This window comes from Panthera onca, chromosome C1 (genome assembly GCF_046562875.1).
Source record: "Panthera onca isolate mPanOnc1 chromosome C1, mPanOnc1 haplotype 2, whole genome shotgun sequence".
Taxonomy (NCBI): Eukaryota; Metazoa; Chordata; class Mammalia; order Carnivora; family Felidae; genus Panthera; species Panthera onca.
In genome coordinates, this window is record NC_138346.1 from 127,675,153 (window position 1) to 127,691,226 (window position 16,074).

The 16,074-nt window shown below is 57.9% G+C and overlaps 1 protein-coding gene across 5 annotated transcripts in view; it reads right to left on the reverse strand.

Moving 5' to 3' along the window:
• The window catches only part of KCNC4 (potassium voltage-gated channel subfamily C member 4), a 45,819-nt gene that overhangs the window by 19,491 nt on the left and 10,254 nt on the right, over positions 1-16,074 (reverse strand). For 2 of the 5 annotated variants that reach the window (XR_013557447.2, XM_078451582.2), the window contains exons 2-3: positions 13,572-14,508; positions 11,083-11,286 (exon numbers count right to left, since the gene is read on the reverse strand). Coding sequence is in view for 4 of the 5 variants with exons in the window: in XM_078451582.2 (XP_078307708.1) it covers positions 11,083-11,286; positions 13,572-14,508 (1,141 nt within the window). In the remaining variant the exon portion in view is untranslated. Of the gene's footprint in view, positions 1-3,844; positions 5,086-5,382; positions 8,633-11,082; positions 11,287-13,571; positions 14,509-16,074 lie in introns of those variants that run through there. The other 3 variants (XM_078451580.2, XM_078451581.1, XM_078451579.2) reach the window with 3 other exon arrangements.

Sequence of the window (16,074 nt, forward strand, 5' to 3'; positions counted from 1 at the left end):
ATCGCAGGGTATCAACCCAAGCAAGGGTATCAACCGAGTCATTGAACCAGATGCACCACAGATGCCAGTCTCAGCCCTGGCATACACCCAGGATTGGCTGGAAAGAGGCAGACAGGGAGTCTAGCAGGGAGTTCCCCTCCAGAGCGAAGGACTTTGAGGAAAATCATGCCAGGAAAAGAGCTTATCTGGGTCCTGTTAGGAAGACCCGGGCTCCAGACCAGCCTCCACCGCTGAGTAGCTGCGTGGCCCCCTGTCAGTCAGAACGTGTGAGAACCGGAAGAGGTCTTCTAATTCAACCTTCCATGCCGAGTGGAAGTTCTTCCCACAAACCCTGGCACGTGACCACCCAATGTCTCTCCAGACATTTCCAGGGACAGGAACCTCGTACCCACAAGGCGGTCATTCCTATTCGGCAGTTCTGTCAGAAAGGTCTTTTACCAAAGGCCTAGAAGGACCCAACGCTAGATGTTAATAGTGTGGCCTCCAGGGAGGAGCGTAGGACTGAGGAAGGATGACAGGGCCTTCCTTCCCTGTTGATTTGGTATGGGATGCTTTCAACACCATGTGGGGAATTTGTAATAGCAGGAAAACAAAAAGCCAGGTTCTTCTTTATTTGACCCCGATCTGTCCTCCTAACATTTCCACCTACTGGTCCCAGGTCTGCTCTCTGGGATCAGAAGATAAGCTAAACCCACTTCCCCTCAGATGCCTTCAAATACTGAAGATGGGGGTCCCTTTTCTTCTGCAGGCTGAGCTGCTCCTGCTATAACTTGGTCTCCAGACCCGTCCCCATCCCAGTCACTCCCTTCAGACAATAAAACTCAGTGGGTTGCAGAGGAAAGAATCAAGAATTCCATGAGTTGGGGGTTATGCTAATTAACAACAGCCCCTTTTCTGTGGGGGGTGGGGTCAGGCACTACCAGGGCACCCACTTCCTCAATTCCAATTGTGAATGAAATGAAAACCATTAAAAGCACAAATCCCTGCCCTCGGGCTGATGACTTAGAAGTCCCATTCCATTTACAAGGCAGGAAAGCATTGGACTCTTGGAGTCAGACTAGTTGGGTTCAAATCCCAGCTTGGCCCCTTTTTGGCTGGGTGACCCAACATGGCTGTCCTGCAGTTTTCTCTGTGAAACAAGAATAATGATGACACCGGTCTTGAAATGAGTTTTTTTTTTTTTTTTTTTTTTTTTTTTTTTTAATTTTTTTTTTTCAACGTTTTTTATTTATTTTTGGGACAGAGAGAGACAGAGCATGAACGGGGGAGGGGCAGAGAGAGAGGGAGACACAGAATCGGAAACAGGCTCCAGGCTCCGAGCCATCAGCCCAGAGCCTGACGCGGGGCTCGAACTCACGGACCGTGAGATCGTGACCTGGCTGAAGTCGGACGCTTAACCGACTGCGCCACCCAGGCGCCCCTCGAAATGAGTTTTTAAGAGCATTAGATGTATCGCCCGGCACTCAATAAATGTTAGCTGTTTGGCATTATGACCCCCCACTCTCTCTGCCTGCTTCACAAGAAGATGAGGGCTTTACCGAAATGACGCTAATTCATAGCACTTATCTGAAAGGTGAGGCCAGAAACCAAACTGGGGTGGGTTACTGGGGGGGAAGTTGCTCCACGACGCTCCTCCTCCCCCGCAATATTTGTAAGCAATGATCATGTGCCCAGGGTTTTACAGGCACTGCTCACTGGGTTCTCCCAACAGCTCCATGAGGTAGGTGCCATCAATACTCCCATTCAACGGATGAGGAAATAAAGATTCACACGGGTTAAGTAGGTTAAGTGACTTGCCCCAGGTCCCACAACTAGGAAGTCATGGGGCCAGGACTCCAAGCTGAGTGTGAGTGTGTCTGACTCCCAAAGTTGGTCTTGGACACCGGTGTCCTGTTCTTTGAACCAGCCCCCTCGTTTGGGCTCAGCCCCTGCTTTTTTTTTTTTTTTTTAATTTTTTTTTTAACGTTTATTTATTTTTGAGACAGAGAGAGACAGAGCATGAACGGGGGAGGGTCAGAGAGAGGGAGACACAGAATCCGAAACAGGCTCCAGGCTCTGAGCTGTCAGCACAGAGCCCGACGCGGGGCTCGAACTCACGGACCGCGAGATCATGACCTGAGCCGAAGTCGGCCGCTTAACCGACTGAGCCACCCAGGCGCCCCAGCCCCTGCTTTTTTGAGGAAGCCACGGCCTTCCTTTCCCGACAGCCCTGCCCGCTGTTCCTGTGAGGTGAAGCGGACGGGTAGTCTGTTCTCGCTGAACTCTCCGCCCCTCTCCCCTCCAGAAGTCTGCACCAGCGTGTCACCGGGGACCCTGCATCTCCTTGGGTCCCCTGAGGGCCACCCTGGCCTCTGGTGCCCCGGGGCTGTTTGCTGGTTCTTGGCCCCTGACCGTGAAACGGTTCCACACTCATCTACGAAAAACAAAACAAAACAAAAACCCCCAGCCATCTTGGACGTGGGCCCCGATGCGTAATGTCGTTATGGAGCCAGAAGTACATCCCATCCCATTATGGCCTGGCCAAGCTTCTCTGAGGCCAGCCTGGCTGCAAATGGCTTTCTCCGGCCTGGAAAGGGGGGGGCAGGGGCACAGGCCCTGCTTGCCCTCCGCGGCCGGACAAGATCTTATCTTTAATTGACAACTGGCAGCCTGCCATTGCTTTGCCTCGGCCGGCTCAGGCTCCAAGCCCGATTTTCTCTTGTGCCTCAAGAGCAGGCTTCCCCTCACTTCTTCCATCCCCTCTGCCTTCCTCACCCCCTGCCCCCTGTTATGCGCTTGTCCTTTCTTGGCGTGACTGAACACGGCGAACTCAGAAGTCTGTGGGGAAAAGCCTAAGAGCTCTGGAAAGGGGTGAGGAGGGAACGAACACTTGCTGTGGGCATCTTCTCTACGTCATAGGCACACCGAGGGCACTGGGCCCGGTCCTTACACGCGCGGTCTTTGAAACCCAAACTGGGCTGTTGTGATCCTCTTTCTACAGAATGGAAAACTGAGGTTGGCTGAGCTGTTCCCAAGTCACCCAGCTAGTAAGTGGCTTTGAACTGAGGCCCTACGACTCTAGACTTTGAACCGAGGCCCTACGACTCTAGTTTATGCCTAGAGTAAGAGGGTGAGGCAAACAAACATGTGCCCAGAGCTGGCTGCATGATTTACAGAGCCCGGTGCAAAAATGAACACGCAGGGCCCCTTCTTCCATCATTTCAAGACGGTGGCAGCTGAGCATGAAGGTGCGGGGCCATTTTGAACGAGCCCACAAGGCAGCAGAGCTGGGAGCCAGCCCTGCGTGTGCCTCCATGTGACTGAGCGGGGAAACAACAGAGAGGGGCACGTGTCCCCATCGCTTACCCAGGATTCATTTATTCCCCATCGCTAAGTGGTCCCGGATGTGCCACCTGTCCCTTGCCGGCCTCAGTTCGTCAGCCATCCAGTCTTCGCAATGACTCTGGCATCCCCAGGGCCTTGGCCCACATAGCACTGGTGCAATTCCAGGGAAGGTGGCGGGGGGGGGGGGGGTGGCCTGCACAAGCAAGCAGGAATACAGGGGTACGCCTTCCAAACACATCTCTTCCGCGTCACAGAGGGGGTCAGGTGGCAGCGGTGGAGACCAGAACGCTGCCTGGGAGCCGAGGGTCCCGGGTCAGCCCTCTTTCACGACCCCGGGCAAGCCTGTCCTTCTCTGGGCATTCATGCCTAGCTCTAAACGCAGGGGTTGGCAGGCATTGGTGATTCCGGGCAGGGACAGGGCTAGGATCGGAGTGTGTTGCATGTCTCAGGTGTTGGGGTGGAAGCCCGGGGAGGTCCCCACAGACACAGAGCCAGAAAGGAGAGGCGGACGCAGTCACTCGAGGCGGGAGCAGCAGGACGCTCCAGATGTCTTTATTGGGGCTCGAGCACAGCACGACAGTGGAAGGCGCGCAGACAAGGCGGCAGGGCCCAGCCTAGGCATGCCTCAGACACACACACACACACACACACACACACACACACACACACACACGAGGGGACAGCTTTACAAAAGGACTGACCAACGCCAGGGAGGGGCAGGGCAGGTGGGACTGCGGTGAGAGGGCCGCGGGAGGGGCAGAGGCCAAGGTTGAAGGGGTCACCTGGCCTCTGCTATTGCACGCGTCCTCTGGCCACCGGCCAGGAAGTACAGTATTGCAACTGGTCTCCGCTTGCCCGAGGCTTCCCCTTCTCAGACCCCTGAGCCAGAGGGGCAGACAGACCCCTTCCCTGCCCGTCTGCCCAGCAGCATCTTTGAAAACAAATGGACGGAGGAGACAGAACAAAAACCCCAAAATAAAAAAAGACAAAACGCCCCCTCGGTCCAGGACACAGGTAAGGTGGAGGAGGAGTGGAAGAAGCTGCAGAGGAAGTCCCCTGGAAGTCCCCCAAAACTGGGGCGTGGGGTGGGAGGTAGAACCCCAATCTGGGGTGGGGTGGGGCCAGTGGAGCAGTGACCCCGGGGGGCAACCGTGCCTTCCCCACAGGCCGCCGGCCACAGGGGAAGGAAACAACCCCGAGGGGCCAAGTCTGGCCTGCCCGCCCCCCGCCCCCTTGGGACTGGCAGAGCCCAGACGCTCTTTCTTGGGACATTCCACACACGTGTTCAGCAGAAACAAGGAGTCAGTGAAGAAGAGGGGGGCCGGGGGGCGGGGCCTGGGCCTGGGGAGACACAGCCTAACAGAGAAGACAGACCACCAGTAGCACGTGCACCACACACGAGTATAGTACGTACGAATATAGATACTATATGTGCATATATATTTCTTCGGTGTACAACAGAACATCAGACCCAGATGGCTCTGGGCCTGGAGGGTCACATGGGAGGTTTTCCGTCAGTCCTGTGCAAACAAGGGTCTCTGAGTCTTTCCCAGCGAAAGATTCTTGCCAGGGTTCCAGAGTTTCCCTAAGCCTCTGGCTTTCTGTCTGTCTGCCTGCCTCTCTCATGTTGGTGCCGCTTAAGAGAGGGTGAGGACTTCAGCCTGGGCATAGCTGGGCGAGAGGGCGTCTTGGCAGGTCTCTGTGTTTAAAGAGCACAGGTGTGAGACACTGGGACGCACGCTTTCAGCTCAACATTGCCGTCTGGGGGGGCAAGGAGTTCAGCAAAAGAAAGGGAGAAACAAAGAATGAGATGTTAGAAGGAAGCCAGCTGCTGACCCACAGCCTGTGGGCTAAGGACTAGGCCAGGAGCAGAGCTGGAAGGCATGGGGACCCCGGGCTAAGAGGCCAGGAAGAGCAAGGATGGGTCAGCGAATGGGGTGAGCCCCTTCATCACCCCTCTGCCTACCCAGCACTAGGCCAAGGTGACTCGTAGGCCATGTTACAGCTTATCTCCATACCTGCTCACGTAACGAGCTCCAGGAATCACAAGCCCTCAGGTCTTCAGAACCCCAGTGCAGTGGGCGGAGGGATCACAGTCCTACATGCTGGCACGGAGGGAGTGGGGGACGTTCCTGGTGTGGCCTGGAGTCCAACCTGGGCGGCCCACCCCCGCATAGCTCGACCTGCCACCTACCACCTGGGGCCACTCCATTGTCCCTGGGGCGGAGGGACAGGGGTGGCTGGTGAAGAAGGTGCCTGAGTGTGCTGCCCTGTCGTGCCCGGCCACAGTTCCTCAATCTGGCAGGAACAGAGTTCTAGCAGTTGGAGGGTGGATGCCGAAGGGGAGGGTCAGGGAGGATGCACGTGTCTGTCTCAGAAGAGAAGGCCAGAAAGGAGCATCTTATTGAGAAACCCAACCCTTCTCAGTGAGCCCTTCTCGGCAGCTCAGCCTCAGCCTGGAATGTCAGTGGCCTGGGCCTTCCCTTCCCCTACCCTCCCAGCGGGGGCACAGGCAGGGCGGGCAAGGAGGCTGCTGTGGGGGTAGGGGTTTGGGGGTGATAGTCTCTGACCAGGGCAGGGGAGGCCCTCCTCTCCCAGGAAGCTCTGTGACAGGGTAGTCTGGGCCCAAGGGGGTGACTCCTGGAGCCCCAGCCCTCGGGCTGGTACTCAGTCTCCCCTCTGACTCCCGGCCTACACTGAACAGACACCTTCCACCTCTGGTTCCAGCTCGCAGCTCTTCCCAGAAGCCCTGGGGGCTGACAAATGCCTCTAAGTTTGTCAGCAGGCCTGGTGCAAACTCGTAAGGTGAACAACTCCTATCCCGGCTGCTTCCCTGCTCTGTGGGGGAGGGGGTGGGCCGCAGCTGTGAGGGAAAGGCTTCTAGAAGACAAAGTAATGGGTACAGGTCCAAGTCTACACCCAACGTGAAGCCAACTGTGCTCTCAGATTACAGGTGGAAGGGAGAGCCTTCCCCTGAGGAAGGAGGCCCAAGGTCTGGACAGGCTGAGGCCCACGTAGGCAGCTGCGTTCCTAGGCAGGGCCCCGTGTACAGTGGGTCTCTGCAAACTCCAGGACTCACTTTGCCCCTTCCCAGGGCCCTGGGAGGTCCAGAGGTCCTGAGAGGTAGCAGCCTACTCAGCCGTCCTGTTAGCTAGGTCCTCTGTTTCCCCCACGGAAGCCAGAGAACCAGGGGGGACAGGTGGGAGTCCATCTCCCAAGGCACCAGGGGCTCCAGCTTGGCACTCCTGCATCATGTCGCCCAGGGACATCTGTGCCCACCGGAGGGGTGCCATGAGCATGCCCATCCCTGTGGGAGGGAGGAGAGGGAAGGAGGAGGTGGGTACCGTGGAAACTTGGGCTCCTGACAACTTGAGGGCTGCCACAGAAATAGCCAACTCAGTTCCCCGAACCAGAAAGGCAAGTCAGAGGAGAAAATAGCTGTGGCGTCCAGGCTAAACTGGACACCTAGCTCATCACATCCCCATCAGACTCAGGAGCCCCATGCAAGGAGCCCTGTGGGGCCGGGACTGAATCCGTCCTCACGAAGGAAAAGCAGCTGGGCTCTCAGATTCAGTGACGAGACGGTGCTTAATGTCTCCATCCTGCTCCACGGGGCTTCCCAGCCCCGGTCACTGAAAGGGGCCTGTCCAGGCCACATGGATGCCGCTGTATTTTCTCATCTCTTAGCGGGACATTTCATTCTGAGAACAAGCAGGAGACAGGCCCCACAGGCCACAGCAGGGCTGGGGTATGCCAGGACCCATCGTGAACACACTTTTCCGGAAGGGACATTCGTGTGTCTGCCCAAGGCTGAAGACAGACGGCACTGAAATGGGGGTGCTCCTGGCACAGGTTTTTCACAACAGCCAACCTCATGAAATGGTCTGACCTTTCTGCCCAGTGCACCTTCCGGGGTAGCCTCCCAATCCCCCAGCCTCCTGCCGAGTCCCTGAATTCTGTCCTTCCATTCCTATCTTTGCCCACCCTGGAAGGAGCAGATACGGACCTTAGTCATTCCCTCTACAAAGTTGCATAATCTGACTCTAAAAATTGCCAGGCGCACGGCTCCACTGTCAGGTCTAATTCCCATCAGGTGAAACAGGAAATGGCTTGGCCGAGGCCTTCTGCGTTCCTGAAGCTGAGGGGGGCCCAGAGAGCCTCCCTGGGAAGCTGCTGGGGAGGGGCCGCCTGCAACCGGCCCTGCCTGGCCCGGGAGTGGCCACGTGCGAGGGGCAGGATGGCTTCTGTCCCCACGCTTCCCCTCAGCTGCCCCTGCCCAGGGGGCACCCCTGCTCACTCAATGACTCACAAACCTGTTGTGCTCCTGGGCTCGTTAGGTAAATGAATACACTTAATTATAGAAATTAGATGAGTCTCCGGTTCTGGCAGCAATACAGAGCGCAGAGGCTGGGTGGGAGCGGCAGGTGACTCAGAGGCAGGGCTGGGAGTTTGGGGGAGCGGAGAAGGAGGGAAGAGAAACTGTCGTGGAAGCAGAGAAAGCAGCGCGGGAGAGGCACCACTGCTGGGGCGCAGATGGGGTGCGGGGCTCTGCCGCCGGGTGTCACTCCGGAGAGGAGGGCATTCCCATGCCTAGGCAGCCAATTGTGGGGCCCTAGGGACCCCCACCTGCGTGCCAGGCCAGGGCTGGGGAACATCAGGCCTCCTCTCCCAGGGCGGCACTGTTCCTCTCGCGGGCCTAGCTCCCTGCACACCAGCAGAGACGCCCCATGAGACAGCCTTATTCTTGCTGGTCTGGGTGTGGGATGGACAGACAGACAGACAGAGATATTCAGTGGCAGGCTGGTTGCTGACTGAAGGCCACGAGGAATGAAAATGCATTTGCTGTGATTACGATGGGGCCCTGAGGGCAGGCAAGGCCCAGAGGCACAGGTCCTGGGTGGGGGGCTGGCACGTCCGGCTCAGGATGGGGACTGGGGAGGTGCAAGCCCTGGGCGTAATCTCCCCCTTGTTCTCAGGCTCCAGAGCTGAACATTCTGGGGAGCTGGGTGCTGTGGAGGAGAGGCTCAGGGGCCTGGATTCTCCTGCATCTCGCCCGGCTCCCTCAGGCCCCAGGAGGTATGAGGGCTGGAGGGCATGTGAGCGTGTGTGCCCGGGGGTGGGGAGAGCCGAGGGTGCCGCTAAGGGGCCAGGTGTCCAGGTGGAGGGCTGGTGAGAGGGTGGAAGGGGTGGGAGAGCGGGAGCTTTCTTGGAGGGTAGGGTGAGCTGTATCTTGATGCCAGTGGAGACAGCCCCAGACTGGTTCCAGCTGCTCCAGCTATGTTGTTTAGACTCCGGGACTTTGCGCAGCCTTGGTGAAGAAAAGGCACATGGGTCAGAGGGGCCTGGTTCCTCATCTGAGCAGCTCCGTGGGATCCATGCTCCAGGGGACCCCGCGGGGCAGTCAGCCCTGGGCTGGTTGAGGGGTCTGGCCCGCCTGGGAAAGGCTCCCTGACGTTCTTGGGCTTCCAGGTCACCTGGGCTCCAGAGGACAGATGCCAGGGCCGCACAGCTGATCTCTGCCCTGTCATTGTCCCCAAGTAAGTTCCCTTCCAGCTACACATACACCCCCCCAGCCTCCAGCACCTTTCTACACCATCTTCGGAAGCCCTGATCAGCACCGGTCACCTTCCCCGCCCCCCTCCCCCCCCCCCCAGGGAGTTCACACTCTGACACTTGGACAGCTATAGGCTCACAAGGGAGTCTCTGCCCGTGGCTGAAGGAGCCCTGGGCCCCCTACGCCAGGTCCCACACGTAGCCCCAGTGCAGAGAAGGGAGGCACGGTCTGGCATGGGGAAAGTTGCTGAGTGCTTGCTGGGAGTTTGGCGATGCTAACTGCCACGCTCGCTTAGCAGGGCCTGTTTCCCAGCAACCCACCTGTTCCCTCTCGAAGGTCACTCTAATTGGCTGAGCTGCACGCTTGTTGCCAAGAAGCAGTGTGGAGGCATCTTGAAAATAGAGCAGCCGGGCCACACGAGCTTCCAGAGAGATCTGGCGGTGTGGTACATGCTCCCCAGCCCAGGCACGTGCCCCTCCTGCCCCGGGTGTGACCCGCTCCCCACCTCCTCACGGTCCCGCCTAACTTGTACCCTCACAGCCTCTTCCACACTGCTACTTCCGCCAAGCCCCTCACAGTGCTGGAGTGCAAACAGGGCTGTCGGGCAGTCAGCCCGAGGCCTACATGGGAGGCAGGGTCCCCTCTGCCCCACATTCCGGGCCATCACTCAGCATGCTCCAGCCACAGCAAGTCTCTGGGTCTGAACCAGGATGCAGCAGAAGCCGCTGCGTGTTTGTGATGGGGGGCAGGAGAGATAGGCACATCCAGAGCCCAAGGACTGGGACACGCAGAGGACAGGGAGACCAGAGAGACGCAGGAGAGAGTGTAAATGGTCTGAGTACCTTCGACCTGCAGCCTCGTAGCTGGGGCCTCTGGGCCATCTCCTTCCAGCTGCCAGATGGCAGCTCCTGCTGGTGACACCCAACAGTACATATGCCCACCACAGCTGGACACACACCTCTCAGCGCCTCATTAGGGTCAGGATGCCCTGGGGATCCCGTGGGGGCAGGGGCTGGGAAGGTACCCATGCAGGCTGCATGAGATGGGCAGGCCAGGAGACATGCTTGGGGGGACAGAGGCATCACAGACACTGCCCCGACTCACTCAACCCAGACCTGGACTGGAGTTTGGGACAGTGAGAAGTGGTGGGGGTGGGGGTGTGTGCATTTGGTTAAAAGAGGGCTGGTTAAGAAGTGGCCTGAGAACCCAGGGACAAGCTTTGTTTCGGGAGGAGTCAGGGTTTGTTCTGGAACTAGGTAGGGCATTTAGGCAGGTTAAGTCACAGGGACAGGGCAAGAATGACAAAAAAGTGATCAGGAACCGGGCAGGAGCACCTGCTCTTGAGACTCCTGTTCTCAGCCACTACTGGCCCTCAACCAACCTCCATCATTGCTGGCCCCCTTTTTGCAAGTAAGGAAGCCCTAAGTCCACGGCCCAGCTTCTGCCCTGCTCCTGCCATAGCTAGGGGCCTGCCGATGAATTTCAGCCTTTCCTTACAGGAGAGGACGGGCTACTCTCCTGAACCCTACAAATGCTTCAGAGCACACCTCAGAGGGGACACAGAGTCCCTACCCATCCCTACCCCCTTCCCCTCCCCTTGGTCACCTGCTGGCTCTGCCTCAAGAGGCGTGCAGAGCTGGGCTGGCCCCTCCAGGGCTCCTGGACCCCCAGGGCAGGATGAGGAGGTCAGGCCTGTGCTAGGCTCTCCAAAGACATCACACCAGCAGCTCATTCTTATCCTGACTCCCGAAGGCTCTTGGTATCTCTCGGGACTTACTTGGGAAACCTTAGCTGTGTTTAAGGGAGGTCTAGGGAAAGTCTGGCAGTGACCCTGTGGAGCCAGGCCTCAAGGTCATGGCAGGAACCAGAGGAAGAGGTGGTGATCAAATGGAGGGGAAAGGCAGGGGCCGCTGATTTGGCCTGCCCTTAGCCTCTAGCACTTAGTCTTTCTTCCCTGTGGCCATGGTGGGGGGCAGGGAGGGGCGTGGGTGCTGGGCTCTGTGAACCTCTGGGGGATGCCGGAGGCCTTTTTAGTCCAGGGAGTGGGAGATCAGGGTACTCATCTTAAAAGCGGGGGCACATCCAAGGCAGAGGAGATGGTGGCCAAGGCCTCAGGGGAGGAGGGGACCTCAAGGTTTGCAGGGGACACTGGGGAGACTCAGCTCCCTGGGGGCTCTCCACCTGCCCGGCCTGGGGAGCCATACCTTTCCGGACACTACCATCGGCACAGGCATAGTCCCCGGCGCTGAGCAGGAAGCAGGCGGCTGCCTTCTTGTTTTTGTCTCGGGGGCCAGAGCGTCGCAGGGCCCGGCGCTCCTCAGGGGTGGGGGCAGAGGCCAGGGGCTGGGTGAGGCCAGCTCCCTCCTCATCGGACAGCACCGCATTGGCATCGCCGTTCTGCTTGGAGTCTAAAGGGAGCAGACAGAAAGGAGGCTGTGTGAGGGGCTGCTTGGGCCTTCCTCATGGGCTCACCTGGGGGCTCGCCAATCCCAGCCCTAGAGTGTCACTTCCCTCACCTGAGGGGGCCTGGCATCTCCCTGGGAGGGCCAGCGAGTGGGCCTGGCCCTGGGGGCAGGGGGCGGAATGCCCTCCTTCCCTCTCAGCCTTGGCCTAGGGTCGTTCCCGGGACAAGGAGCCACAGATACCCCAAGCCGGGGCTCCTGAATTCTGTCTGCCGCAGGCTGTCCCAGGAGATTAGCCTGAGGCAGGCGGCCGATTCGGCTTCCTCCTTGGGGCTGGCTCAGGCTGACACTTGGATGAGTTTGCATTCCCTCAGAGAACACCCGGCTTGCTGGGATGAGGGCTGGCACCGCCAGGGTTAAACCAATAAACAGGCCTCCACGGCCATCTCTCTGGACCCCCTGTAGGCGGTTAATCTTGCTCACCAGGCACCTCAGGCAGAGTCAAGTACCTAAAGGATTTGGAGCCCTCCGCTTGGGGCTCACCTGTCTGGGGAAGACCCTGCACAGAGGAGGCTCCAGTTCAGCTCCCACTGCTGTAGGCTCTTTGCCCCAAGCCCCTGCCTCCGTCAGGCAGCACAGTGGGCCCTTGGCTGGCTCGCTCTGAAGGCAGCGGCCTCAGCATGGGCCAGGAATGCCCTGACCACGGCCAAGTAGTTAGGGTCAGGCTGAGGTGCAGCTGACAGCAGCCACGGGTAAGTGTGCATCCAGGAGCTGGTGCAGGGACTTGCGCATTTTGATATTAGGTTTCCCTCTGAGCTCTGAAAGGGCCTAAGGGTACAGCTGAAATTCCCCGAGGCCCTGGCTGGGAGATTTCCACCCAGGGATGGGGGAAGGGGCACCACTTTGGTGGGGAAGAGGGGAGCCTGAGGGGGGTTGTTCCATCAAGGCCCCCAAATGACCCCAGGGAGTGAGTAGCCCCAGCATGTACTACGGCCACCCCCCAACAGGCCATAGGTGAGTGTTATGAGTCAGGCACCCCTCTGGAGAGTGAGTCCCACTTTGCCCCCAGAGCTTAGCCAAAAGCTGCTACCTTTTTTTTTTTTTTTTTTTTTTTTTTTTTTATTTATTTTTGGGACAGAGAGAGACAGAGCATGAACGGGGGAGGGGCAGAGAGAGAGGGAGACACAGAATCGGAAACAGGCTCCAGGCTCTGAGCCATCAGCCCAGAGCCTGACGCGGGGCTCGAACTCACGGACCGCGAGATCGTGACCTGGCTGAAGTCGGAGGCTTAACCGACTGCGCCACCCAGGCGCCCCAAGCTGCTACCTTTGTCTCCTGGCCCACCCCCAGCCTCCCGATGGCCTGGCGTCCAAGGGCTGCCCAGGCGAGGAATCCCAGACCTCCCTCCGGAGCCCCTCCCACCACACTTAGGCTCTCCAGCCTAACTCCAAGTTTCTGTGGGTTAAGCCGATTTCCTTTCCCCTCTCTTGACGCAGGTGGAAGCAAACTTTCCAGGGGTGGCCTTTCCCATCCTTGAAGAACAGGATCCAGACCCGGAGGCCCTCCCCTTCCAGGGTGCAGAAGCCATTTCTTCTACCCTTCCTTTTCCCCTGCCCGACACTGTCTGGGCTACTCCCTCTCGGTTCCCTCCCATCCCATGTTAAACCCTGAGCCGAGGACTCAATCTAGCTTGTGCTGAACAGAAGGCAGCCTCCCACTGCTGTTACGTTATCACATTTATTAGGCCAAGAGACATCAGACTCCAACGTTTGGAAAGAAATGATTCACTTGTTGATGCACCTTGGCAGAACAGCTGCCCTGCTCTCTAGCTAACAACGACAGCGCCTGATGCTTGTAGAGTGGTTTTCACTTCTCCAAATACTCTCAGATCTGTTATTCATTTGGGTCTCCTCAAAGTCTTGGGGAGTAGGAGATGACTCCCATTTTACAGGTGAAGAACCCACGATCAGAGACGGTTAGTGACTGGCCTCAGGTCACACAGCACCATGGCCAAGATGGTATTTGAATTCACAGCCCCATGCACCGCCCGCCGCAGCCTAAACTGGGTGGTAAACTCACTCCACAGACCCTAATGTTCAGAAAGCTATTGGAAAACCAGAAGAGAGAGAGATTTGGCCTCGACACTTTCTGCTTTTAAAGACACATCTTACACACTTAGGGCAGCCCAGGACAATAAAGGACAATCCCAAGTCCCAAGGGCTGAGGTTCATTTGGGGACTCCCTCCACCACTGGAGGGGTGGTGGCTTTCCTTCCCAACCCCCAATCTCACCTGCCCGTTTCCTCTCAACCATACCCTCTTCTGGGGCAGGGGGGCTGGTATCACTGTAGGTGCTGTCCCGGGGCGAGGTCTCCTCAGACTTGCAGTAAATGGGTGACTCAAGCTGGGGTGGCCGGGGCACATGCTTCTTTCTTTTTTTAGGCAGCTTCTGCTTGGCCATGGCCAGGGAGTAGTACATGCCGAAGTTGTTGACGATGACCGGCACGGGCATGGCAATGGTGAGCACGCCAGCCAGTGCACACAGCGCCCCCACCAGCATGCCCGACCACGTCTTGGGGTACATGTCCCCATAGCCCAGCGTCGTCATGGTGACCACCGCCCACCAGAAGCCAATGGGGATGTTCTTGAAGTCGGTGTGGTCGTTGCCCCGTGGGTCGGAAGGCCTGGCGCCAATGCGCTCGGCATAGTAGATCATGGTGGCGAAGATAAGCACGCCCAGGGCCAGGAAGATGATGAGCAGGAGGAACTCATTGGTGCTGGCACGCAGGGTGTGGCCCAGCACGCGCAGCCCCACGAAGTGGCGTGTGAGCTTGAAGATGCGCAGGATGCGCACGAAGCGCACGACGCGCAGGAAGCCCAGCACGTCTCGGGCTGCCTTGGAGGACAGGCCGCTGAGCCCCACCTCCAGGTAGAAGGGCAGGATGGCCACGAAGTCGATGATGTTGAGCAGGTTCTTGACGAAGTCTAGCGTGTCAGGGCAGCACACGATGCGCACCAGGAACTCCAGTGTAAACCACAGCACACACACGCCCTCGATGTAGGTCAGGATGGGCTCTGTCTCCACCTCCCGCCGGAAGTGCACGCTGGTCGTGTTCCCCACTCGGTGGATCTCTGTCACGTTGCGGTCAATGTTGAAGGCCTCGTGGGTCTCCAGACAGAAGGTGGTGATGGAGACCAGGATGAAGAAGAGAGAGGCGAAGGCCACCACCTGCGGGCGAGGAGGAGAGTGGGGCGGTTGTCAGGGATGGACGGGCGCCGTCCTGTTTGTGGAGAGTGAGGGCATGGGTCACCGGAAGGAAGGACGTTAGATGGTGAGAGGCGGGATGAAAGTAGTCGTGGGCTGGAACTCCCTCTTCAGAGGGTCTTTATTCATCTGCTCGGGTATTTTAAGGTAATTCTTCCCAATCTTTGTCACGGCACACAGAAGAGACAGGCTGCTTCTGGCTGGAGGCAACTGGACAGGAAACTATACTATTGGCTACGACGCGCCCCACCCCCCCCGCCCCGCCCTTAACGCTCTGGCTCCGCCCACTGCTGACTCTGGCCCCGCCTCCTGCCTAGCTCCGCACCCCTGTAGAAGGGTCGTGCCTTAAAGCTTCTCAAACTGTAATGGGTATATAAATCATCTAGGAATCTTGTTAAAATCTGATTCTGATTCTGATTCAGGGCCAGGGTAGGGCCTGTGATTCTGCATTTCTAACAAACTCTCAGGAGAGGCTGCTGGTCCACAGACTACACTTGGAGTAATTAGGCTTTAGGGGCAATGGTCCTCAAAGTGAGGTCCCGGACCAGCTGCAGGAGCAGCAGCACTTGGGAACTAGTTAGAAATGCAAATTCTTGACCCCGTAAACTTACTGAATGAGAAATACTGTGGGTAGGGCCCAGCTATCTGCTTTAACAAAACTTCCAGGTAATTCTGATGCACGCTAAGTTTTGAGGTCCACTGTGTTAGGGATATGCCCGGAGAGAGGGCCTGGAGGGAATGAGTCCGGGCCTCTTTCTGCCAGCTGAGTCGTAGAACTCTAGCCACGACCCCCCACCTCCTCAAGTCCCAAGTCCCAGCCCCTCTCTACTACCTTGCAGCTTAGAATGTCCCAGCCAAATGCCCAGACAGTGAGAAGTGTCTGAAGGAAGGTAGCACGTTCCATAACAGAAGACAAGGGGAGGTCTGCCCAGAATAACCACCCCTCCCCTTCCCGACACCTGGCATTTCCTGGGACACTGAGCTCCAGCAAAAATAAACTGCACCCACTGGGATCGGAGTGTGGCAGGGGCTGATCCAGACGGCTCGGATCTCGGGTAGAATGATGACAGTGGCACCCGGCAGAGGAACAGCTAGGTTTAAGTGTCCAATCATTATGAATGGAGATGAAATGCATGTGTAATAGCACCAATTACGGAACCCTCATCTGTTATTCATGCAATGCCATTCACCACTGTCGGGGCACCTGTTGCTGGGGTCTCCGCCCCCTGCTGCTGCCTGTCCTGCTCCGTGCGTGGGGATGAGCTTCCTCCCTGGGCAGAGGGCCGAGCTTAAATAGGTGGACGGGGAAGGACTGTGGCCCCGTGGCCACTTGGCAATTCCCACACACTGACTTCCACCTGGCCATGGCTAATGGTGCCCCTCAGGGATGCTTTCCTCCCTGAGAGCGTGCATGAGGGAGGGGGAGAAGGCACACCTTGTTCTTAGTATTGCAAAACACCAATGGAGAATACAAGGGGAGCTGGGAAAATGAAACAGCAGCACCTCCGGGGCCTCTGGAGCAGAAGCAAG